This window comes from Prionailurus bengalensis, chromosome D1 (assembly GCF_016509475.1).
Source record: "Prionailurus bengalensis isolate Pbe53 chromosome D1, Fcat_Pben_1.1_paternal_pri, whole genome shotgun sequence".
Classification (NCBI taxonomy): Eukaryota; Metazoa; Chordata; class Mammalia; order Carnivora; family Felidae; genus Prionailurus; species Prionailurus bengalensis.
The window spans coordinates 65,526,094-65,551,840 of record NC_057346.1 but is presented as its reverse complement, the minus strand read 5'-3'; the positions used below and the strand labels follow the sequence as shown (position 1 = coordinate 65,551,840).

Genomic DNA, 25,747 nt, shown 5'->3' with positions numbered 1-25,747 from the left:
ACTACTGAGACACATGCAGAGGTTATGAGCAATGCTGAGGCCACACCCATGGCCCCAGAGGAGCCCGCCCTGAGCTGCCACAGCAGTCCCCTCCAACTTGACGGGTCACCGAAGTAGCCTGTTGGACAGACGGGGCTGCTTCCTTCTGCACACCTCTGCAGTGACCACTGGACTGTCCTTTGGGTATCGCTGGACTCTAGCCAGCACCTGTGTGATCTTAACCATGGTGGCACATTCAAATCCGTTTATTTGCCTCAAAGTGAGTGATCTTCGCTATCTGAGGGACCTGAGATGGAGCTGTGAGTAAGGTCACCCCTTCCCGTGTGCCAAATGGGGTGACACTGATCAGAGCTAACTTTTGACTGCCGGGTCTGGTTAGTCCTCAGCTTCACATAGATTTTCTCCCTTATTCCTTAACTGACTGAGCCACCCAGGCTCCAACTCCCTTATTCCTCCTGGAAACTCTATGGAATAGGTACTATTTTCATGTTCATTTTACAAGAAAGAAAACTGAGGCACAGAGGAATTAAAGTCACACAAAGGCATCAGACAAACCCAAATTGAAGGATGCTCTATAAAATAACTGGCCTGTGTTCTTCAAAAATGCTAGTATCTTGAAACACAAAGAAAGGCTTAGGAAGTCTTTCAGATTTAAGTGGACTAAACTGGACAAGTAAATACAATGCATGCTCCAGAATTTATTTTGCCATAAAATATATTATTGGGGAAACGGGTAAAATCTGAGTGAGGTCTGTTGGTAATAGAAGCGATACATCAATGATCATTTCCTGGTTTTGTGAATCGTATTGTATGAGAATGTCCTTGCTTTTAGGAAACACACATCAAAGTATTGAGGATTATAAGGCTTCATGTCCGAAGCCAACTCTCAAATGAGTCGGAAAGAATATTATAGATATTATAGGGAGGTCTGTAGGGAAGGATAAAACAAACATGATAAAATGCCCATGTTTAGGGAATCTACACAAAAGGTATACAGGAATTCTTTCTATTTTGCAACTTCTCTGAAGGTTTGAAATTACATCAAGATAAAAAGTTAAAGGAGAAAGGAAACAAGTGTCAGAACAGGGGGAGGGCATCCTGAGATGCATATTAATGATACTATCCAGTTCCGGTGTGTCCCCTGCTGGATGCCAGACTCTCCTGTGGCTTCATATGTATGACCTATTCTGTCCTCACCGTCATCTGTGTGGAAAGAGACCTTTATGGCTCCCATTTCACAACAGCAAGTCAGAAAGATGAGGGATTTGCTCCAGAACCTCCAGCTACTTGGAACAGTTCTCAGGCTGGAAAGTAGGCTCTCAGAGTTCAAGCTCAGTGCCCTGAGCCTCAGCCCCAGTGCTGACTCTGAGTTTTGGTCAAGGGTGGGATGGGCAGGACCAGGCCTTTCTTCTGGGAGCAGCGATGGAGGGAAGGTCCTGGGACAGAAGCAAACAAGGTCCATTTGCAGGATGGAGAGGGATGCTATTCCAGGATTCCGCAGGGAGCAGATCCAGAGGGCCAAGCAGGATGTGCTGGATGTGGGAGGGAGCCTCACATGCCAGGTGGAGCTGCCAGTGGTGGCTGCAGGGGCCCAAGGCATAGCTCAGAGTGACCCAGGGCTGGATGGGGTGGGCATTCCAGGGCAGAGGACTGGCTTTGGAGGAGCTCAGCCTGCTGTCCACGCTGGAGGCATCAGTGGGACTGGGAGCAGCGGGCTTGGCAGTTTGGAGAGGTCCGCGTGCCGAAGGTGAGGGGCAGCTTGGCCTGGGGTGGGTGGGCGGGGATTGCCGAGGACTTGGGTCTGACCTGGCAGACCACTTGGGGGGGTCCCTGTGAAGAGGAGGGCTTCTCTCCTGGCTGGCGGGTGGGTGTGGAAAGAGCCAAATGACCTCTGGCAGTCCCTCCTGGTCACTGGGACTGTCTGGCTTGTCCTCAGATTAAAGAGCTAAGGGTAAGTGTCTGGCTGCCGGATGAGTCAGACTGGGAGGCTGCCTCCTTCTACTATCAGCCTGCCTGGTGTAGAGGTGGGGTAGGGGTTTGGCCGATCTCCCCTCAGATGTCATCCCCCAACACCCTGAGATTGAGGAGGAGCAAATAGGCTATGTGAACTGGTTTCTTTGGCTGGGTCCCCGCGTATGTCTGAGCTTGTGCCCGCACGTGCGGGCAGGCTCAACATCATCCATTGTAAAATATCAGTGTTTTCATGGGTGAGTAGTAATTACTGGGTAATGCTTTAAAACCTTTCCTGAAGGAGCGCAAAGCTGTTTTTTTCCTAAAGTCAGGAGTACATTAAAAGGATTACCATGTAGATTTGATTTTTAGATAACACTAAAATGGATCCCAAATGGACTTCAGCAAAGGGATGCTATCTCCTTAATGGAAAGTGCATGGCCCGAGGCTCAGCTCCCAGAGCCAGGCAGGGGAGGGAGGGAAGAGGTGTCTGCGGGGCTGACTGGCAGGCTGGGTGGGGGCTGGGGAGGCAGGGCAGGGAGGGAGAGCCCTGACCCTCTGGGGAGCATTTCACTTCATTTAGGGAGCAGGAGACCAGAGATGCCCCCTTTAAACCTCCTTGCCTTTCCAGGAGTGTTTTCAAGTCTCCTGAACTAACTCAGTGAGAGCAAACAGTATGGATGCTCCCTAAAGAAGGAAGGGGTGAGTCAGACTTCTCCCAGGACTTCAGCCTTTCTAGGCAGAAGAAGGCTCAAGGTCCCCTGTGCCCTGGGACCTCCTTAGGCAGGCTGGCCCTGCAGTTCTGTGTCTCAGTGGGTGTCAGAAACTGGCAGAAGCCGTGTGGTTTCTTTTTTTGTTTTAATTTTTTTAAAGTTTTTATTTTTATTTTTGAGAGAGAGAGAGAGAGTGTGTGTGTGTGTGTGTGTGTGCGCGCGCGCGCACGCGCATGTGGGCAAGAGGAGAGGCAGAGAAAGTGGGGGACAGAGAATCTGAAGCAGGCCCTGTGCGGACAGCAGAGAGCCCAACACAGAGCTCAGCCTCGCTAACCGTGAGATCATGACCTGAGCTGAAGGCAGATGATTAACCAACTGAGCCATCCAGGCACCCCAAATCTGTATGACTTCTTAAGAGTTCTCCAGGGCCCAGGAAGCAGAGTTCAGTACCCTAGAGCAGGGTTCCCAGGCCTCGCAGAGCACTGCTGAGTGCCAGGCCCAGCCCAACCACAGGCAGGGGACAAGGGACCTGGGGGCAGCTTGTGACTTCACGCCTCATGGCCTCCCTGGGTCCTGTAGGTTCAGGGTCCCACCGGTGATGGAACTGCCAGCTCGCGCTGCAGCTCACAGCCCTGCAGGCTCTGGGGCCTGCTAGGCGTGCTGGGGCCTGAGCTTGGAAGGCCAACCTGTCCAGAAGCCATGCCAGAGGGAGGATAGAGCAGGACAGACACTTTTAGTGCTGGAGTCCTTCCTTATTTGGGGGTATAACCTAGTGGATCAAGTGGATCCCCTGAGTGTGGCTTTTCCAGTTACTCACATACCCCCTGCTACTGAGAGCACAAGCGTAGAGCCCTGGGGGGCTCGGGCCTGCTGCCAGTCCAGGTGAGCAAGGGGCAAGCCAGCCTTAGTGGAGCTATCCTAGGGGCCTGGCCTGAGATTTCCAAGTTGGTGTGTGTGTACAGGCACAGCTGTGCTGGCTGGCTGCTTCTTCCACAGGGTCCGGGGACAATAGCCCCACCCTGGGACCCACACACCTCCTCACGTCCAGCTCTCCTGACCCCTCCCCCATTTGCCCACACCTGATTCCTCCCTGTAGGCCAGACCTTGGAAAAAACACTTCAGAGCCCCCTTAGCTCTCGGGGATGCCTGCTCCCTAGCTGGCTTCCACGGCCTCCTCAGAGCTCTGTGACCAGGCTGGACCCGGCCAGAGGAGATACAGGCAGGCCTGAGGACGTAGTCATCCTGGGCCTCATCACTCTCTCAGACCAATTAACCTTTAGAGCTGCATTAAGGAAATTAGTCAGCAAGCTTCCCAGCTAACAGCCAGGCCCTGCGGGGACTGCAGGAAGGAGGAAGGAGGAAGGCAGCCTGAGCTGCCTCTCCCCTGCCCTCACCTGTCCTGCTGCTTCTGGTGGGTCCCCTCCCCAAGAGAGACACAGGAGGCAGGGAGGACCCCCCAGGGCCAGATTGATTAGTGGCTTACACTAGATTTTACCTTCAGACCTTCTGTGCCTTGGTTTCTCCATCATTTCTCAGAATATTTGCCTGGAAGAATTCTGAGGGCCCTTCTGACCTGACATCTGTGGGTTTTGAGACTGGGGCCCTTTGGAGGCTGGTCCTCCTCTGAAGTTGGAGGAAGGGTCACGTGCCAGGAAGGGGGAAGAGAAAGGGGGCAGTGGGCCGGGGGTGGGGTAGGAGGGATGCCAGGAGGTGGGAGCTGAACCCAGAGCCCTGGAGAGTGCTGGGGTCGCTTGGAGAGGATGGGGCCAGGAGAGGGGTAGACTCCAGAGGCTTGGTGGGGAGCCAAGGAGGCAGGAAGGGGTGGGCTGTTCCCCTCTAGAGTGGACTCCTCCACCTGAGCTCATGTCAGGGAAGGCACCCCCCACCCCCACTGCCTTCATGAGGGGATCTCAGGCAACTCTTACAGGCATTCCCACCTGCCCCCAGCCTGGGCCTGGCTCTGAGACTCCCTGCACGTCCCTCCGAGCATAATCTTCACCACATTCAAGCCTCAGGGCTCTACACACATGTCCAGACTCAGGACAACATCGGTCCCCACCTCCTCCTCAACTTTTTCTCCCTGTGGTCACTCCTTGTGGCCCCAAGGCCAGAGGGTAGGAGGCTGTGCCTCTGTGCACATGCCTGCATGCTATGCCTGTGTATGTGTGATGTGCATGAGTGCATACACTTGCCTACTGGGAGGTCTGCCTCTCCTTCCAGGAAGCTCCGTGCTGAAATTCCTGCCCTTGTGTTTTTTCTTGTATGTTGAGAAGCACCCATGGGCCCTGGGAGCTTCCCTCCAACCATCCCCCCCCCCCGCCTCCCCCTGGCCTGTCACCCTCCCTACCTTGGCTCAGAGATTCTTATCCTGGTGGGAGGAGGAAGGATTGAGAGACTCTGAACCTCCCCTCCCTCAAGCCAGGGCAGGTGAAAACTTTGAATCTAGCCAGAAGTTTTCATAAGGAGAGCCCCAACTAGGCCAGGCCCAGCTGCAGGCATCTGCCGGATGACCCAGAGCTCCTGCACCCCACTGGGAGTGTCATGGGGCACCCCACTTTGTTCCTGATACTGCCACAGGTCTACATGAATAAACCAAGAGGCTGTCGCCTGACATTTTAGGTTAAAATGGTCAAAGGCACAAACAATGTGAGGAAGTCTTGAGGTCGCAAAAAGATCTGTGAGAGATCTGTTCTAGCAGACCCAAGCCCATTATGAGATTCAGTTCTTCGGGCCACTGAAAGAGCCAGTCAGATGGTGGCTGCGTGAGGAGGGTTTCAGGCCTCCTATGGAGCAGACCACACAGGAGGCAGTGGCAGGATGGACGGGAGACACAGCTCAGGGGGGCTGGGCCTTGGGGCTATGTGTGTGCCCTGCAGCACAGCAGATGCGGGGCTCCCAGCTGCTGCTGCAGCTTCTGGAGGGATCTTCTCAGGGCAGGGAACAGACTGTGCTGTACAGCTGGAAGGACAGGACCCGGCGCCAGGGGAGGAGGCTGCTGGGGAGAAAGTGAGGATGCCTGGGAACCCCCAGGAAAAGCAGTCGGCCCCTATTCCCAGAGGGATGGCTCCCGGGGCCTGGAGCCACAGGGTCCTTCCTGTGTCCATCTGTCTGTCATCTGTCCATCCACAGGCGTGCCGATGCTCTCCGTCCAGCCCAAAGGGAAGCAGAAGGGCTGTGCGGGCTGCAACCGCAAGATCAAGGACCGCTACCTGCTGAAGGCACTGGACAAGTACTGGCACGAGGACTGTCTCAAGTGTGCCTGCTGTGACTGCCGCCTGGGCGAGGTGGGCTCCACCCTCTACACCAAGGCCAACCTCATCCTGTGCCGACGCGACTATCTGAGGTGGGCCTCCTGCCAGCCCTGGCTGCTTTGCTCAGAAAGCTCCCATCCCCCAGGACCCAGCAGGGCTCTGCCCCTACCTTCTGACCTAGGCCCTGTCTGTGTGCGCTCGTCCCAGACAGTCCTGGCCCAGCCCTGCTCCGCTGGATGCTCACGGAGCCCTGAAGACAGAGCCACACATTAACTCCCTGGCCTCCATGCCCAGCACAGGTCGTGGGCAAGCCTTTGCAACCATTGGGCACTGGAGATAAGTTTCCCTAGGGCACCAGTCTGGTTTGGCCCCTGTCTTTGCCAGGTGCTTCTGACCCACCCTGTCCCTGGAATCTGGGAAGGGACACCTCAGAGGGCTTCCTGGAGCAAGTAGGGAAGCTCTAAGTCCCCTGGGTCCTGGGTTTGAACTATGAACCTTCTGGCTTTTAACTTTCTCCAAGCCTTGGTTTGCCCCTCCTAGAATAGTATGAAGACTAAAGCTTCAGCTCACATTCCTTGGAGTTCTAACCCACCCTCCCCCACAACCTGGATCCTATTCCCTGGGGCTGTCTCCCCCAATTAACCCTCCCTTAGGCCATTTATGACATCAGCAAGGTTGGAACAAGGCCACAAAGTGGGGGCCTTGGCTGAGACCCAGCATCTACATTTGGCTCCTTCACAGGCTGCTGGGTAGTGGCTGGGCCTTGTGAGGAAGGAAGGCCCATTGCATTAATTAATAGGTCAGGGCAAGGGCTTTGTGGGGCTCCCTCTGTTCATGTCTGGGCCGGAAGGGGGTGGGCAGGGTTATCAACAGAGTCTCTCCTACTTTGGGGAAGAGCCTAAGGTTTACCTGCCTGCACCTTCTCTTTCTTCTGCCTTCAGAAGTTTTTTGTTTTTTGTTTTTTTAATTTTTTAAAATGTTTATTTAGTTTTGAGACAGAAAAAGAGCATGAGCGGGAGAGGGGTAGAGAGTGAGAGAGACACAGAATCCAAAGCAGGCTCCAGGCTCTGAGCTATCAGCACAGAGCCTGACGCAGGGCTCCAACTCACAAGCTGCAAGATCATGACCTGAGCCAAAGTTGGATGCTCAACCGACTGAGCCACCCAGGGGCCCCTGCCTTCATTAGTTTTTAAGGTATAGCAGTAATCCAAGATCAGTGACCCAGTGCTCCTCACTGGGCTAGAGGAAAGCGCTGAGGCCAGAAGGAGGAGTTAAGAAAAGTTCTTTCTGGGGACTTCCCCTTTGATGACCTGGAAGGGGCCTCCAAGTCTGAAGGTTTCAGGCATCCTTGGGGGGCTGAACCTCCCAGGTTGAGGAGAGGTGTCACACCAACTGATGAGTACAGAGGACCTAGAGAGAGGGGACTGAAGTGAAGGATGGGTTTGTCAACAGAGCCAAAGCACCCAGAAGCATTCTGTGCTCTGCCAGCTACTGGAGCCTGAAAGTGTTTTTTTCTGGGCTCTGACAGAGGCCAAGGAATGACTTTGGGGCCAGGTAGGTCAGTGGGCTGGGATGGGGGCAGACTTTCTGGGGCTGCTCAGCCCCAGATAATGGCTGTCCAGAGCCTGCCACCTCTGCAGCCACTGCTCATTGGACTGGGGGCAGTGAAGCCCCCGCCTTGGCAGGCAGATGTTGTGGCCCAGCCTTTGTCTGCCTTAATCTGAGCCACCAGGCAGCTCAGGCTGATGAATAATGGAGCCAAGCTCATCCGCAGGCGCCTGAGCTTGAGCTGGACAAATCAGGGATTAGAGGGTCTCCTGCCTGCCTCTCAGCCCCCTTGCCTCACTCAGGGCTTGCTCAGCCAGTGTACAGAAAAGGAGCAAGGAAGAGCCTGGCTGGCTCAGGCAATTGGAACACCCGGCCAAAGATTGGCCTGCACTGGGGAGAAAGTGTGCACCCCACCCCTTGCACTCTGCAACCAGCAGCTAAGAGGAGGGGCGCTTGCGTGAAAGAGGCATCATTCCAGGTGTCCTGGGAACTCTCTTTGGGAATCACTCCTATTTTAGACTGGGAACAGGATCACCTAGCCCAGCATCCCCATTTTGAAGAAGGATAAACTGAGATCCAGGAAAAGGAAAAAGGGCTTTAGGCAGATCACCCAGTGAGTTGGTAGCAGAAAAAGACCACCCCACAGGGTTGTTGCCACGATTAAGTGAGTTGATCTTGGGGAGCACCGCAGTGGTTCAGTTGATTAAGCGTCCATCCTCCTCTTGATTTCAGCTCAGTTCATGATCTTGGGGTTCAAGACCCGCCTAGGGCTGCACGCTGGGTGTGAAGCTTGCTTAAGATTCTCTCCCTCTGCCCCTCCGCCCACTTACATGCGCTCTCTCTCTTAAAAAAAAAATAAATGAGTTTATCTTGTAAAGCCCTCAGAACAGTGCATGGCACATAGTAAACACACACTGTTATAGGTGTTCACTGAATGATCCATGACCGAGAGTTTATAGAAGTTCTCACAACAAGCCTGCAAAGGATGTATTTCAGTGTCCCTGTTTTACAGTTGAAATAAGTGAGGCTCGGAGACTCATGACTTGCCTGAGGGCAGGCAGACTGCCTCTGAACTCCTGCTTGTGTGAATCTGGAGTCCTCGCTCAGGGCCCAGCCCAGTGTTCTTCCAGTGGCCCTGGGTGCTAGCTGAATCCCGGTGGGAGCCGGGGAGGGGGCTTTGCCAGCCCAGCCCAGGGATGGGCGATGTCATCCAACCCCTGGAGCCCCTATGCGCCCCTCCTTGGATCGCTGTGCCGATTTCTCCAAAGCCTGATCTCTTAGCAGAATCTAGATGCTGCTGTCTGTGCTCCTTCCCCCTTGCCTAGGCCCACCTGCTAAGCCCACAGGAGTAGGGACCAGCGGGGCCGTGGGCAGAGGCAGCTCCCCTGTCCCCCAGCCCCCTACACCCTCTGCACCTTTCCCTTGGCAGGCTTTTTGGCACCACAGGAAACTGCGCCGCCTGCAGCAAGCTGATCCCAGCCTTCGAGATGGTGATGCGGGCCCGGGACAACGTATATCACCTCGACTGCTTCGCCTGCCAGCTCTGCAACCAGAGGTGAGTGCTGAACGGGTAGCAGACCCCACATTCTCACCAGACCCCAGCCGATGCCTGCTGGCACAGACCAGGAGTGCTGTGGGCATGTACATGCAAATGTGGGTCCTGCTGTGCATCTGGTGGTACGTCCATGCTGTCCTGAGCATGCACGTGCATGCGTGTGTTTTGTGTGTGCCTGAGCCCTGGAGCCAAGTGTGTGTCCTCCAGCACCGTGTGTGCATATTTGTAGGGCACAGATCTGTATGAATATAATGGGTCTTGCGTCAGCTTACTGTGTGTGCACGCTGTGCCATGGACGTGTATGTATTTGTAAATGTCCCTGTACAAGGTAGGTATGCGTGTGTGCTCTGTGAGCAGGTGTGTGCATGATGGAGTATGCACATGCACACGTATTGAATGTGCACGTACAAGGGTTCTGAATGCATGCCCTGTGCCCTTGTGTATGTGCCATATGTATGTGCATGCATGTACATTTCAGTGAGAAGGTGTTCCCAGACCCGGAAGGTGAAATCCATTATGGGAATGGCTACTCACTCTTGTGATTCTGGTTCCAGTCTGCCTCCTTTCTGGTGTTTGGCCCTACACAGTGTCCCAGCCCTGTGGGAGGCCCCAGGGACCTAAGGAGCCAGAACCCTCTGGAGCCCATGTCAGGAAGGAGCTAATACAAGTGTTCCCAGAGGATGAGGTCCAGAGGGAACGCTGAGGGGATAGCTGGGGGCTTGGCCAGACCCTCTGTTACCAAGGCCTCGGTGAAGTTGCAGTGCCACCTGGTGGTTGGATTGGAATCTGCTGGGACTGGGCCTATGACCCTGGGTCCCACTAAAGGCCTAGCCACCTGGGGGACATCTTTGGGGAAGGGCTAAATCCTCCAGTACTTGAGGAGGGCCAGAGGGTGGGGGCAGCAAAGCAAGGCCTTCTTTAGGTGGGAGGGAAGATGGTGGACAGAGCCACCTCCTCCTGGAAGGATGCTCCTCCAGGAAACCTACAGATTCTGTTCAAGAGTACCCTTCACTGAGTCATCCTCTTAAATTGGGGAAGGGAACAGAGGGATGGAAAAATCAACCATATTGCCCCTTCCTCCTTCCCTACTTCTACCTCTCTCCTTTCTTGGTCTTCTTCTGTCTCTTTGTCCTTCTGTCTCTTTCTCCCTCTCTGGGACTGGGGTAGGCTATTTCTATACCTTCCCACCGACCCCACCCCTCCATGGAGACCTGACTGTGGCCCAGACTTGTCTGTCTGTCCTACACCCCAGACTGCAGGGCCTGGCTAAGGACTGGGCTGACCCAGGGTGATTGACCAGGTTTGCTATGAGACTTTTGGGGATCCCTTCTGGAAAATTCAAGGAGCAAACTCTCCAAGACCTCAGTTCTCACATGTCCATCTCCTGGGCTGGGCTGGGGCCTGTCTGGAGCCTCCACCATTCACTGGGACCCCTCCATGGCCTCTTTCTCCTGCTTGGATTTTCCAGATTTTGTGTGGGAGACAAATTCTTCCTGAAGAACAACATGATCTTGTGTCAGATGGACTATGAGGAGGGACAGCTCAATGGCACCTTTGAATCCCAGGTTCAGTAATGCCCGGCGCCTGGCCTCCAGGCCCGTCTGTCCGTCTGCCTGTCTGCCCGTCTGTCCACCCGCCTGGCCGGCCAGCCACTCTCCTGCCGATTAGAACTCCTCCGTCCTCGATGGGAGGGACGGTCCTTCCTCCGCCGCCCGTCTGTGTGTGACCCCTCCTGGGGCCAGGCTGGGCCTGTACAGTCTGTCTTCTGTATATAAATGGGAACATTTATTTTATGAGAAATGTAATGCGATTTTATTACTGGCGTGGATTAAACTTATGAATGTTTCCGGGGAGGTTACTGTGCGTTGATCACATGACTGACACAGACCTAGGGTCCCTCCCCTCTGCCTGGGAGCAGAACAGGGCCCTCCCTTTGACCCCTCCAGAGAGGGGTGTGGAGCAGGGCATGGGGATCCAGCATGCGCTGTTGCTGGGTAGAAAGTGGAGGGAAGGGGACAACTCCAAGTATCCCACAGCCAGGGGTGGGCTCTCCCCTGGCAGAGCATATACCCTGGCTCCCAAGATATGGAGAGGCATGATGAAGCCCTCCCTTCCCTGGGTTCCTGTGTTACATCCCTCCACTGAGACCCCCAGCCAGGAACCCAGCCCTGACCTCCCCCACAGCAGGACCCCAAATCCTGAGCCCCCTACCATGGGTATACCATTCTTAAAGCCCTCTTCCCTTTCAGGGTGATGGACAGCGTTTGCTGTCTCCTCCCTGCAGCTTGGGCCTGACCTGGGGCCCGCCTTTCTGCTCTTCTGGGTGAGCGAGAACAATCCTGCTTGCCTGTATTCAGCCCACACAGGCTAGAGGCTTTCATTCATTCATTCAGCAAACCTTAATCCACTCTGTCTCAGCCCCATGCTGCAAGCACCAGACATGCAGATGAATCATGGATCGGACACAGTCTCTGCCCTTGAGGAGGAGGGAGAAAGCCAGGAAAAGAAATGGAGCACATCACAGTGAGGACGAGCACCGCAGGGAGACCCGGGACAGGCCAGCTCCCATCAGCGGACAAGGGCCACTTCTGAAAACTCCGGAGAGTCTGAGACAGGCCATCCAGTGAACACCCACAGTCAGACAGATACGTGTGCTGGCAGGGAGGAGACACGGACACACCAGCAGTGGGGGTGGAGGAAGAAATAGGAAGGGACAGCCAGCCAGGCAGACACCCAGGGCGGTTTGCATTCACCGGCTGGACCAGGCCTGCCCAGGGCAGCAGGGACGCTGTCTCACTCTTGGCCGCAGCCCCAGCACCAAGCACGGAGCCTGGGACTGTGAACGTGTCACTGAGCGGTATTAAAAATAGGGACTCCTTGGATCCAAAGCCGGCACAGGGAAGGCGGTATGGACAGACTCCTCCCACTAGCAGTCATTTGCTCTTCCTTCTCCAGGGACGGTTTTCACCCTGGCCTCAGACGAGAGCCCGGGACTGATGGAGCCTGCCCACTGCCTCAAGCCTCACCCCCTCCTGGGCTGGGAACCTCACCTCACCCTGCCCCAGCCCTGCTCCTCCACTTTGAGTGAAGTTGGGGGTGGTGGCTGGGCCCTTTGGGCACTTGGAAGAGGCTACCTCTCCACGTTGTGGTTTTGTGGCCAGTGGCCCAGTCCATGGGAAGGGATGGCTAGGACCATGGATATTGGGGTAGGTAGGGGTCCTCAACTTTGGGGCAACCACCTTCTGTGACAGAGCTGTATGACAGAGGGGAGGAGCAGAGAGCCAGTCAGCCTGGCTGCAGTAGGAATTTTTGTGTGACGTGTCTGGTGTGACTGAGACTGGGGAGGTGTGTGGTTGTACATGGCCGTAGGAGACAGTGAATGGGTTTGAGTGCGTGAGTTTGAGGGCTGGAGTCTGTCATGAGGGATTTTCTCACTCAGCTTGGAAAAGCAAATCATTTTTCTGGATGTTAGCAGAGACCCCAGCACCAGCCCCTCCCTGGGCCCTTCTACCAAGGATGGCTGTGCCCCCACCCCAAGGGCCCCAACTCCTAACTTCAGAGTTTACTGCAGATGAAGTTGTAACACAAGTTAATTACATGGTTATCGAGAGATAACGGAGCCACTCGAATGCAGTTTCTGGGCAATTACAATTGTTTCCAACAGAGTCCCCATATTGCAGCCATGAAATAGCATGTCGTTTTGCAGTAATTATGTAATTAACTCGTCTCACCGCTCTAGGTTGCACAACAATTAATTCACTCACAATGAGATAGACTCGACATCAGGCAGCCAGCCTTTGAAAACTCCTGAGAGCAGAGGTGGCCTTCTAGGAGGCCCCCGGCCCTGCTCTGCCCACTGCAGACCTTACCAGGGGACTCCTCAGTTCAACATGCCATGGAACATGCCAGATCCAGCACCATGGCCTCACTTATTGCTGTGTCATTGTCCTCATCTGGGAAATGGGGACGATCTATTTCCCAGGGTAGCCGCGAGGCTGAGATCTACACCGTGAAGTACCAGGCCTGCATGAGCTGGGGTCATCATCCTGGACGTCATGAGGTGCTGAGCAAGAGACTTTCACCCAGGAAATCCCGTAGCAGTCCGCAGTTGCCCCCAAGAAGAGGCCACACAGGCCTTGGCTGTGGCAGGTGTCGAACCAATAGGAGGACAGAGGGAACAGACAGGAAACCAGGTTCTCCCTGTAGCAGGGCAACCAGGGCAAGGCCATAGTGACTACTTGGGGCCAGGGATTATGTACCTGGTGAATGTCACACGGGCTCCCAAGAAAAGCCTGACCTAGGAAGTCCCCGGCCACAGGGGCACAGGAGAAAGTTAAGTATAGGGCATGCGTGGCTCTGACCTGGTTCTCCTTGGGACTGCAGAACTATTGAAGATTAGGGAAAGGGAGAGACAGGAAGTACTGAACATGAAGAGCTGGAGGCTGCAGCAGCTCGAGCCTCAGCCTGGGCCATGTGGGCGGTGGCAACGTGGACGGGCATGGGACTGTAGCTGAGCGGTCCCCTCTTCCTCCAACCAGCCCATGGGACCCCGTCTTCCCTCCCTGCGTTCCTTGGTGGCCAGTGTCAGAGATACCCTAACAAGGGGACTGGTACCCATGGAGTATGGTACTTGCTTATGCCCCTACTCCTTGGCCTGAAGCTGGACCACATAGTCTGCGTGTGGAAAGAAGTTTGATTCCAATCTTGACACTGCTGCACGCCAATCATGAAATCTCACCTGGGTCCTCTCTTCTGGGCCTGGTCCCAGAAACTGTGCGCCACATCCTGAGATACACAGGATCCAGTGCAGAACCCACGTGAAATTCCTGCCTAGGAAGTCTCATCTCTGCGTGAAGACAATTGCTGTCTCCCTTAAAGCTGTCCGTGATCGTCACAGCCAGACTAACTATATCTGGCACAGAGTGCTTCCCAGCACCACCCATCTAGGGATGCTGCCACCAACTGAGGGTAGATTCAGAAAAGATGCTTTGTGCTGCAACTCTACATTACCTCTACAACTATGATTTTGCCTAAAACTCAACAACTAAAGATGGGCTGATATGAAGATCAGTTGTCCAGAAAAATAATTGGTCAAGCCTGGTTGATCATGAGAAGACAATCAGATCACACACACACACACACACACACAGCTAAAGAGTGCTAATTAATCAGAATCTTATGAACAAACCTCATCCCTGCCCCTGGGGCAGACTTTCATACTGCCTTGTCTCAACAAGTGTGGGAGTCTCTTGCCCCCTAGACATGAGGTTGAAGGGTATCCCAGATCTCTCAGACTCTTGGAACCTACAGAGTAGATTGTTCTTGAGCTCCCTCCTTATTGGTGCCATATTTGTCACCCAGCAATTATCCCCCAACTTAGCAGCACCTCTGTGCTCCTGCCTGCTCTCCCTGAGGCCCCCGTGGTCTCCAGCACTCAGCACCTCTCCCCTCTGGTCTGGGCCCAGTGCTCACATAAGTTTCACGTCACACTTCTGCCCTGTGCTTTCTCCTTTTCACTACCTCTGCTTACTTCATGGAGCAAGGGACCTCCCTTGCTGGGGCTTGTCTGAGGACCCTCCCTCTCCAGTGGCATGGCCAGACCCAGGAAGGGGAACACAGTTGCTGCTCAGGACATCCATCAGGGCGCACGGCAGAGGCGAAAGACACTTTACTATGGAACTTCCATAGCAGGAAGAGAAATAGGGGGGGGTGCGTCAAGGGCAGGTTTAAGGGAAAAAGGAAACCTGCAGCTCAGAGAGAGATTAGCTTGTAAAGCCTATTTCCAGTGAAGGAAAACAGACTTGGATTCAAATATTTTGGACTCTCCAAAGTGGTTTTTATTCTAGGGCACCATCCTTCCCCTTTATGAAATGTGGTGAAAATCCTCTGTGCTGCTGGCTTCCTCCAAACACCAGTTTCTTCCCCTCTTGAGCCCCAGGCTGCACACCTAACCAAAGTTTCCAGTGGGTGCTGCCTGGACCCCTCTTCTCTGGGCTTACATGCTCTGAGCCCAATCCAACAGCCCATTCTCCAGACTATCCCCTTGGCATTGGGTTTTGCAGACCTTGTGGCCTCTGCAGGAAAAGCATGAGCCCCTGAGGGGCTCAGGAGCCCTTTGGCTGCCTGTGGCACAGGATTGGGGTCTCTATTCCTTCGGTCCCCTGCCTTATCTGGGGACACAACTAGATTCCGGAGAGGCATTGGTCCAGGGACTCCTGCCTGGGGCTTGATTTACACTCTTACCTCCTGAGTCTGCTCTGTGAGAGTGGGGAACCCCATTGGGACCTGTGGTTTCCTACGGTTCTGGCAAGTGCAGTTCTGTCTTTCGGAGTCTGGAGGTGCTAAGGGATAGAGGCAGTTCCCAGGCCACACCTCTTGTTGTAACAGGTCTCTCTGTTGCACTTGGGTAATATGGGGCTCTCCCCACGGGGGTCTCAGGGCTCTTCAGAGTGACCCAGGGCCCCCTACTTCTGCCCCCCTCCCTATCTGAGGTGGCACAGTTACCTGAGGTAGAGGAACAGAGAGGGAAAGATGGGAGAGAGTAAGAGAGGGGGGAAGGAAGGAAAGGGGAGAGAGAGAGAGAGAGAGAGAGAGAGAGAGAGAGAGAGAAACAGATGGGAAGAGATGAGACAAGGTAGGAGAGCAGAGGGAATGGGCAACAGGTCTGGGAAGAATCTAACTACAGGGGAGGGGTGGAGTGAGGACGGCTGTGGCGGCAAAGGACAGTGTGGCACAGTGGTGGCATGTGGCCCAGGAGCCAGATTAGGCGGGTTCAGACCATAGCTCCTATGCCTGGCAGCTGCATGGCCTTGAGCTGCTCGCTTCACTCTCATCTTACAGGTGAGGAGTTTCTTCATCTTTCCAAGAAGGGTGCAGATAGCACCTACCCTCAGGACTGCCCTGAGCATTAGATGAGTCGTCACACGGCACCTACTCACAACTGCAGCTGGCTTGTGGTAAACGCCAGAACATGTAGCTGCTGCCGGAGCATTGACTTGATACAACCCGCATCAGGCCTGCCGCTTCTGAGGCCTGGGGCCCTCTTGCAAGAGGCCTGGGCTCCCCATAGCAGCCTCTTGCCGCACCCCATGGGCTGCTTCTGGGTCTCAGTGCGTGCTCCCTGGAAAGGGCACGGCGCCCTGGGACTGGTGGGGGAAAACAGCCAGGCAGACAAATGAAGCAGGCTTTCATAAATAAAAACAGTGCCCAGTAACTCTGTGAGGGAGGTGAGATTATCATCATCATCCCCATTTTATAGCTGAAGAAACTGAGGCTCAAAGTAATTACTTACTCCAGTAAGTAATAGGACTGGATCTGAACTCAGGCCTGGTCTGACTCCAGATTCCAGTCAGGTAATTCCCATGTGAAACTGACACCTAGAGACAGCCCTTGTATGGGGAAGGGCCTGGGAGCTCACAGGCAGATGGTACCCATGAATAATCCTCTAGACCCCCCACTTTGCCCCTGTTTCTCTCTATGGCCCATCCCCCTGCTGAGAAGGTGGTCCTTGGGTAAGAGAGGGAGAGACGAGGGAGGAAGAGTAAGTGACTTGGATGCTTCTGTCCCTTGTAGCACATCCTAAATGAGCCTGTTGCTGGGCCTGGCTTCTGCGGAATGCTGGGTGGAATGAACGGTTCCAGATGATGTCATCAGAGGCAGTGCAGGCTGGAGCAGTGATCTGTCATGGGCAGTTCCACAATCCCTGGGCAGGGGTTTTATCGGTGAGGCAGGCCCCAGTGCACCAGCATTCAGTCAGTCAGGAAGCCAGCCTGCTATGTGCCAGCCATGCGGCAGGTGCTGGGGAATGGAAATCCCAGTGGAGAAGGCAGACAGGGTCCTTCTCCATGTGGGGTTTATAGTCTAGTGGGGGAGATAGGCAATAAATAAATAGGTCAGTAACGAGCTGAAGATAGTGTGGAGTGGCCGGAGAGAGGCCTGCTTTAGATAGAATGGGAAAGAATGATCTTTTCTTACCCACCTTTAGAGACCATCTTATCTAATGGGCTTGCTTTGGGGAAACTGAGGCCCAGAGTGATGGACAGGGGCACACTGAAGCCAGCCTAGGTTGGGAGTTTGATCTTCTGGCCCTCAGCCTGGCCCAGAGCCATGTCTCCTGCATCCTGAGGCCTTCATTCCCGCAGGGATCCTGCTGGGGCACACAGTGCATGGAGGAGAGGAAGAGCCACTCAATCCTGATGTCTGCTCAGTGCTTCTCTCCCTTTACTTTCTGGGTTAATAAGAAACATTATTCCTTAAGATACCAAGAAATTGGGCTTGGGTTCTTGGCTGCCATCGCCAGTCTCCCTGCCCCATGATGCCACTAACTTGGGATATGTTGGCTGGATTGTGGTTTCTAGGGAATCTAGCCTGATTATTCTGGACACTTGGAGTTACTGTCCTCCACAGAGGATGCACCAAGAAAGTAGTTTCTCTGCAGACTCTGCATACCCGTTTTCCAGGGGAAAAGAGGATTTGTTGTAAAAGCAGGAATTGGCAATGCCCAGAGGGCCACGGGACAATGGGGCTGACATGACCGGTCCTTCTTTCCCTTTCTCCAGACCTCACTGCCTTCAGCTTGCTGGCCTGTTCTGAGGGGGGAGGTACTCCAGGCTTAGGCTCAGCCTCAGGGCCCCTACTGGGCCTTCCTGCTTCCAGGGATCGAGAGAGAAGCCGAGGCAGGTGGGTTTCTCATGACTGTATCCTGGGCACGGAGGTGTGGGGGCCCCTGTCTGCTGCCAACAACACACACCATGAGGTGCCCCTGGGAGAAGGGTTGTTTTGTGTGTCCTGTGATACTTCCCTACTTCACCCGGGGCTTTCATGCAGGGCTATGGATTTCCAGAATGTGGCTGACGATAGAGCCCCTTGCTTCTAGCCTGGGAACATCAGGCCGCCACCCACCCCTAGCTTCTCACAGTGAAGGAGTGAAGGGAACTTTGCCCAAAGCAGGGTTGGGTGGGCAGTGGTTCTGTGGGCCTCAGGAGACCCTGGACCCCTTCTCCAAGTTCCCATGGGCTGGCCGCCCCTCAGCCGGGGCCCTGATGACCCAGTCCTGTCCTTTACCCCTTCCCCTGCACCTGCCTACTTACTTAGGGCTTATTTGGAAGCTAATCCCTGTATTCATTAAGTGACCCCTCCTCCTGGCCCTCTGCTTTCATTAGAGACATGAGAGCTAATTACTAGCCCCTCTGAGGCTCCACCCCAAGCCATTTTAGAGCCGACACCGCCCTTTAAATGATTTAAAAATCCTCTTTCCCTGCAATGAAATGGGCTACTCTTCCCTCCCTGTTCAAACTAATTACTGTGCACTTCCCATCTGAAGAGGGACCCTGCTCCTTGTCCTCCTCAGACAGTGGCTCCTCACAGAAGCCTTTACGGGTTGCTGGGAAGGGAGGAGGTAGAAACATCTGAGGCTCTTCTCTCTCCAGGCACACATCCCAGTGAGTTCAGGAAAGCTGAGCCCGATGGAGACCGGGCAGGACAGGCTCAGGCTGGAGAGCTGGATGGCGAGAAATCGTTAGCGAGTAGGGAGAAAAACCGGCTCTCAGTGGTGGCCACCAGCCCCTCTGGGGCCTCAGTGCTGAAAAAGGTCCCCGCCCAAATCTAAGGCTTGAACATGCCCTACGGAGACCAGGGCAGGGTCAGAGAACTCTCTGGAACTCTCCGTGGTTCTGGAGTTTTTGAGCCTGAACCCTTGGGCTCATGATCGGGTGTACAAAATGAAAGGGGTGGTGGAAATGACCCCTGAGTATTATGATATAGGCTATGCCTGGAACACCGGAGTTCACCAACTCCAAAAGCAGCTCGATTCTATGACGGGAGGCCCCTGCTCAGGCCCCTCTGACTCCAGGAAGTGATGCCAACAGTGAGCATCGTGACCCTTGTCTTCTTCCCTCTGGCCCACACCAAATGGGTGGGGGGAGGGGGGAGGGGAGAGAAAGACTCTACAAAGGAGTGGTCTTAATTTCAGCATATATATAAAAGCTTCTTTCAAGAATATAATTTTATTCTGCAATTTAGATGTTATATTTCTCTAAATCACATAGGGGGGTTCCCTAACATTTTTCAATGTTTATTTATTTTTGGGACAGAGAGAGACAGAGCATGAATGGGGGAGGGGCAGAGAGAGAGGGAGACACAGAATCGGAAACAGGCTCCAGGCTCTGAGCCATCAGCCCAGAGCCTGATGCGGGGCTCGAACTCACGGACCGCGAGATCGTGACCTGGCTGAAGTCGGACGCTTAACCGACTGCGCCACCCAGGCGCCCCACCTAACATTTTTTCTTTAACTTAGGGCCTCTAACTTGAGCTCCAAACTTCATGGGGCTCTGTTCACTGGGGGCTTTGCTATGTAATCTTAGAGGTCACCCCCCACACACACACACATTCTGAGTCCCCTCCCCAGCGACATGTGGTGGTGGCTGTCACTACAGGCTCTCTTCCCACCCCTCCAGCAGTGGATGCACACCAATGCTCAGCCCAGAACCAGAACCTGTTAAAGTGGGAATATAAGGGGGAAAAGTGGCATGATCCACCCTCTCAGGGACCCCAAGTCCTCTGCGGTGTAAGTCCTAGGCCCTCCTCAGGTCAAGCAGGACTCAGACTCTACCTTCTGCCACTGGCCTTGTCTCTGATGGCCCTCACCACTCGAAGCATGAGGCACCATACTGCTGTCCCCCTTCTTCCTGCACTCTACCAGCCCTGCACCCCTTTAAGCCATGCTTTCTTATTTTTGGTAAGGAAACAGACATTGATAAAAACTTCATACAGAGAAAGAGGCACAGATTTGAGCCCTACGATAGATTTAGGCTCCGGGCTTCTGACCCATCTGAGTGAGGATCGGATTCCGATTACACTTCTGGTTGCCTTTATTCCCTACAGGAATGCTCACATTTCCACCTACTCCCCACTGCTCCTCAGTAGCCCCTTCGTGCAGCAAAATAATGCCCTTGGGCCTGGAGAGGTTTAAGAGGAAGGATATCGAGGGCTCCTTGCTCCCTGTGGGCAGTCTAAATTCCTGAGGTCTTAGGTCTGTACCGTCTGGGAACTTGCCCCTAACAGGGCCAATGACAGCTCTGCATAACACAAAATTTTTCTGCTTATTAAAAACACGTCACCTGTTTTGCTATATTGTATCTCACAGTCTCCCTGGGAGTGCATAGGTTAATGCCCCCCCCCCTTTACAGATGAGGAAATAAAGCACATTGTAATGTAGCTAGGTGGTGCAGAGGGGAGAATTCAAGTCAGCTCTTCTGCATCTGGGGACAGGGTAGCTGCTCTGTGGTATCTCAGGAATACACATCCATGTAAGCAGTACGTGGCAAGAATGAATGGGTGAGTATGATGTTGTCAGCACTCTGAAGAAGGGGCGGCCCACGTGGCACAAAACACCTGAGAGGAACCTGATATTGAGTTGCTTCCTGCGGAAAGAATAGCCGGAGATATGAGGGAGGCCTTACGGGTATAGGGGGAAGGAAGTCTGGGATCTCGACTGGTTGAAACGCAAGAGGGGACGCTGGAAGTGGAGTGGGTTTGGGGTTGAGGTGGGGGATAGGAAACAGGAAGCTGAACAGAAGAGTTTAAGCCCGGACTTGCAACACAAAGAGCTGTTATAGGTTCTTGAGCAGGACATGGGACACGAGCCCCTGTTTTCCAAGCCATGGCCACTTTCAATGTGTCCGCTCCTGCAGGCACGTAGAAAACCTCACTGGCCACTACTCCTCAAAGCTCCACCTTAGTAAGGAGGGTGGGAGCCTGCAGTGAAGCAAGAGTACCAAGGAAGAAGGCTCTTGGTGGGTCAGGTTGGGGCCCAGGAAAGCAGAATTATTTGAGCTGGGCCTCAGATTCATCTGGTGGAGACACGAGAGAAAGGACACTTCAGGCTGAGACAAAGCAAGTGCCTAGAGGTGGGAGCTCCTCCCCACCCGGGGAGCTCCAGGTGGAACAGGTGACCAGGGGTGCTGCTAGAAGTAGGGGTGGAGGGAACAAGTAAAGGGGTGCAGTTCTTGGAGATGCTGGATGGTCTCTGTCTGGGGAATCAGGCACATGATCGAGGTCAGGGGTGCCCTTTACTGGGGAGGGCTCCGAGGCCTGATGGACCAGAAAGGTTCTGCAGGTGGCAGAGTGTAGTACGTGGGGTGACGTTTTTTCAATGCCACCTCTGCCAAGGAGTAATAACGCCAATTAAAAGCAGAGAGGACCATTTTCTTGGGTAAAAACACTAAGCATAACATGGCCCAGAGCAGAGCCCTGTGGCTGACCACTAGGCACCTCCTATCAGATTACCATTATTTAGTGATCTTTGGGGGTGGTTCTCCAAACAGCTGACTAGCACTGAGTCAAGCACAGTTTTCCATCACAGGCACGGATGAAGTTATGAAAGAATTTATCAAAAGTCCAGACACCGCAAAGCATCCCTGATAGCCGTCTAGTGACCTAGGCAGAAAAAAGTAACGTTGGTTTAATTCATCTCTCCCTCCCACCTTCCCTCCTTATGTAACTCCTGTTCCTCCTCCTGCCCACCTTTCCATCTCTCCAATGTATGTTGAGTGTCTAATGTAGGGTAAGGCAAGGGAGTTATAAAAGAAATGAAGCAAAGTCCCTGCCCTAAAAAACTCTCACAGAGAGGAGGAGAGTCAGGAGCCAGCCTGTGAAAAAGTCATAACTCGGTGTGGTCGGTGTCACGACAGCTTTAGAAAGGGGAGGTAACGAACTTGGCCTGGGAGACCCGGGAAGGTTCTGGGGAAAGGACACTTGAGCCATCAAACAAGGGAGGATGAGCATAGCAGACAGTGGGTACAGGCCCAGAAGTGGGAGAGAGTGGAGCCTGGGTGAAGGGTGGCCCGAGGTTCAGTGTGCCTGCACAGGGATGCGGAGGCCCTGGAGGAAAGCAGCAAGGCCGCATGGGGCGGGAGGGTTGGGGGGGGGGTGTCTCCCGCTGGGCTGGGAGATGGGCCTTTATCCTCGAGGAACAGGGAAATGTCAGAGCTTTGTAAGTGGAACAAGGCATGATCAGATCTGCACTCTTTGAAAGATCACTCTGGGGTGATATAAAGGGAGAATCAGAGGGAGCAGACACCAAGGGTGGGGACACCTGCAGTTTCACTTGCCCAGGTGAGAAATGAGTTTTGCATGGCTCGCTCCTCATGACCCCCCACTGGGCTTTTTTTTATTTTTATAGCCATTCAAAAACATATACTAGAAGCATCCTGGGGGTGCGGAGGTGAAATGCTCCACCCTGCCACAGCCTCCAAGGTCTGTTTTTCCCCTTTTCAGAAAACCCAGCCTCCCATAGACCCTCCAAGGACTTTCACCCTTGATCTGCTCCTAGGGCATCTTCCAGTACAGAGAATAAAATGGCCAAAGCAAAAGTGTACACATTGGGCAAAGAATTTCTTACGAGTTGAGATGGGCTGTGGCCACCTCCTCCATCCCGTGGTAGCAGGGAAGACATCTGGGCCTCATAGGGAAATGAACTGAGAATGGTCCCAATATCCCAAATGACTCAGATGAGGGCATATTCTGTGAGCAAAGGGTCCTGTGAAAGCAGGGGCAGAAATGGGTCAAACACTTCCTTAACCCAATAATTCCAGGTCATAATGTTTGGAGAGAAATAAAAATCAGGTTACTAGCAGGCATATGCATCCCTCTGGTGAGAACCAGCTTGTTGTGGTGGTGAATTTCTCTCAGGTTTACCCAGGAGGAAGCAACACAGGTCTGGTTGAGAGATTGTACTAGAAAGGGTCAAAGCGCAGACATCTTCTCTCTCATATAGACAAGGGAGCATCTCCCTGAGACACCCTCTCTGGTGGACATTTGGTTAAGGTCCAACCTCCATTCTGTAGATGATCAGTCTAAATCGAATGCTCTCTGCACCTCTTTTTTCTTATTATTCGTCCAGGGTAAGTAGGTATCCAAGTTATCCTGGTCAAACTAAGGACTTATATTTATGATTGGAGGAGAGGTTTTCTGTCTTTCTTTTGGTGTGTGAATAAAGAAACAGGTAGCCCTGTTTGCCACTGGTAGCATCTTTTTTTATTAAATTTTTTGATGTTTATTTATTTTTGAGAGAGAGAGAGAGAGACAAAGACAGAGACAGAACGTGAGCAGGGAAGGGGCGGAGAGAGAGGGAGACACAGAATCGGAAGCAGGCTCCAGGCTCTGAGCCATCAGCACAGAGCCCCACGCAGGGCTGGAACTCATGAACTGCGAGATCATGACCTGAGCCAAAGTCGGATGCTTCACTGACTGAGCCACCCAGGCGCCCTGCCACTGGAAGCATCTTAGGACCACAAGGAAAACCAAGAAGGCAGAATGACACCAAGGAAGGCAGGATGGAGGAATGGGAAACTCCCATGTCCTTGACAGCTTCATTCAGCTGCTGGTAGTTCGTACTTGGGGCCTGCTGTACTTCCTATACTCTTATTCTTCAAGCCCCTTTGAGTCGGGAGTTTCTGTTACTTGCAGCTTAAAGCATCTATACTAACACACTCTCCAAAGGGCTCCAAAGGCGGGGTCTTGTACCCCCTTGGTGTAGTACAAGGGAACTTTTTGGTTGCCTAAAATCTCTTGCCACTGTCTTCCAGCTTCCCGTATGATTTCAGGTGCTTCGTTAAACCCCTCAAGAGCAGAACAGCTTATAACCCCGTCCACTGGAGTTAAGTATGTATTAGACCAGGAGAAGACAAGGCAGAGTAGCACTCAGAGTAGAGGCAGGACCTTCTTTGTCCTCAGATGGGCCACTGGCCCTACAGCTCCCCAGGCCTGAGGGCCCAAGGGCCAATTTCCCAATTTTCCTTTCAAGAGAATATCAACAGACTGTGCACTCGCCTCACCTGAGGGCCAGAAAGGAGGGCCTTGAACAGCAGGTGAGGGGTGGCTGTTCTCTCCTTAGGCAGCAATATATTCAGTCCCATCCAACCCTGCATTTCACCCCCTCCCTGACCCTGTTGCTTGAGGGGAAGGGCCATGTACATGCAGGTAGCAACTGGGAGATCCAACGTGCATGGGCCCCAAGCCCAGCCGAAGCCCGAGGCCAGTGTCCCAATGGGTCAACTGGCAGGCAGGCAGGCAAAAGCTGGAAGCTGTTGTTCTCTTGTTCCCTCAGGCTGAGGCATCAGCTAGAATGGGCTCTTGAAAGCTTCTGAAGGGAGCTTGTGCAGTCAGCCTGCCCTAGCTCCAAGGCATGGCCTGGCTGGGACTAGGAAACCTTCAAAGCTGTTCTCCTTCCCATCCCCTGCCTTGGAAACATGAAAGGGATTCTGATGCCCCATGCTGGTTGCTTTGATATTCAGCCTTGCCCACTGAAAAGACATTTCCCTGCCAATGCTCTCTGTCTCTCCCCTGTGACTCTTGCCCTGTCTCCTCTTTGTCTCTCCCTCTCTCTTTTCCTACCTTTCAGTCTCTGTCTCCTTTTGACTCTCTCTCCCTCTGTCTCTCTCTCTCCCTCCCACCCTCCTTCCCAGGCTCTATGTAGCTAAGATATTTTTTCTCCGGTAAAATCTGAGTCACCCTGTGTAAGATGGTTGGGCTCAGTGGAGAGGTTGCCACAGGGCCTTTGCTGGCCCAAGCCTGAGGCTGCACAGCCCCCACTCACCTTTCTTAGAAAGGACGTGAGCCCTTTGATGTTTATTTATTTTTGAGAGAGACGGAGACAGAATGTGAGTGGGTTAGGGGCAGAGAGAGAGGGAGACACAGAATCCAAAGCAGGCTCTAGGCTGCAAGCTGTCAGCACAGAGCCTGACACCGGGCTTGAACTCACAAACTGTGAGATCATGACCTGAGCTGAAGTCAGACGTTCAACCGACTGAGCCACCCAGGCGCCCCAGGACGTGAGTCCTTTGAAACGTGTGTGCTCACAAGTGGTTCTGCCTAAAGAAGTGAAAGCCTCTCTATGTCATCTGGGAGGCTCCCCCAGACCCCAGAATATCCCTCAGCCCATCTGCCTAGAGCTTAAAACCATCATCATTAGTCAAGCCACTGGGAGTCCCCTTGGAGGGGTGTGGTCTGCCATATGCACAAGATTGTGTTTAGGTCTGTGTTTTGTCTTGAAAGTTCACACACATCTTCATAATTCAGTCTTTTTAAGGTACGCTTTTAATGAAATGTAAACAGAAGTGCTCCCATCTTAAGTGCTCGGTCCCATGATTTTTCAAAAGAAGCACACCTGTGTCACCAGAACCCAGAGTAAAGGGTTCATCATCAGCACCCTAAGAAGCCCTAGTGCCCCTTCCAGTCACTGTCCCTGAAAGGCGACCTCTATTCCGCCAGTCCATAATATATGCTTTTCAAAATATATGTTTTAAACTTCTTTCTATGTAGCAAAAGTGTTGTTTGCAGAAGCCTGTACTTGTCCTGTGGCATTCCCAAGTCCCAGCATAGCACTGGGTGCTCCAGATGAAAAAGCACAGAGTCTCTTCTTGCCTGTCTTCCAGAAACTTCAGGAAATGAGGACTAGCTTTACTATTACCACCACTGAACAGTTAAGAAACCAGTGTTCAGAGGGATGTGATTTGCCCAAGGCCACTGAGCCTGAGTGATAAGCCAGGGATTTGAGACCCCTGCCAGGACCCTGAAGCCCTAGGGGGAAAGAGATTTGCTCCCTGGAGCCTGAGTTGTCCCATCTGATGAAAGGATTCCTGTTGAGAGCTTGATAACATCATATTAGAGACGTACAGGGGGTAGGGGACTAGGGTTTAAGCAATACTGACTCCTAGAATGTGGTCATGACA

The 25,747-nt window shown here is 53.4% G+C and overlaps 1 protein-coding gene across 2 annotated transcripts in view; it reads left to right on the top strand.

The window, feature by feature from the left end:
- Positions 1-10,870, top strand: part of LMO1 (LIM domain only 1) — a 41,249-nt gene extending 30,379 nt beyond the window's left edge. For both annotated transcript variants that reach the window (XM_043580570.1, XM_043580571.1), the window contains 3 exons: positions 5,793-6,006; positions 8,892-9,017; positions 10,486-10,870. In XM_043580570.1, coding sequence (XP_043436505.1) covers positions 5,793-6,006; positions 8,892-9,017; positions 10,486-10,591 — 446 coding nt within the window. In that variant the 3' untranslated portion in view covers positions 10,592-10,870. The remainder of the gene's footprint in view (positions 1-5,792; positions 6,007-8,891; positions 9,018-10,485) is intronic.
- The last annotated feature ends 14,877 nt before the right edge of the window (positions 10,871-25,747 follow it).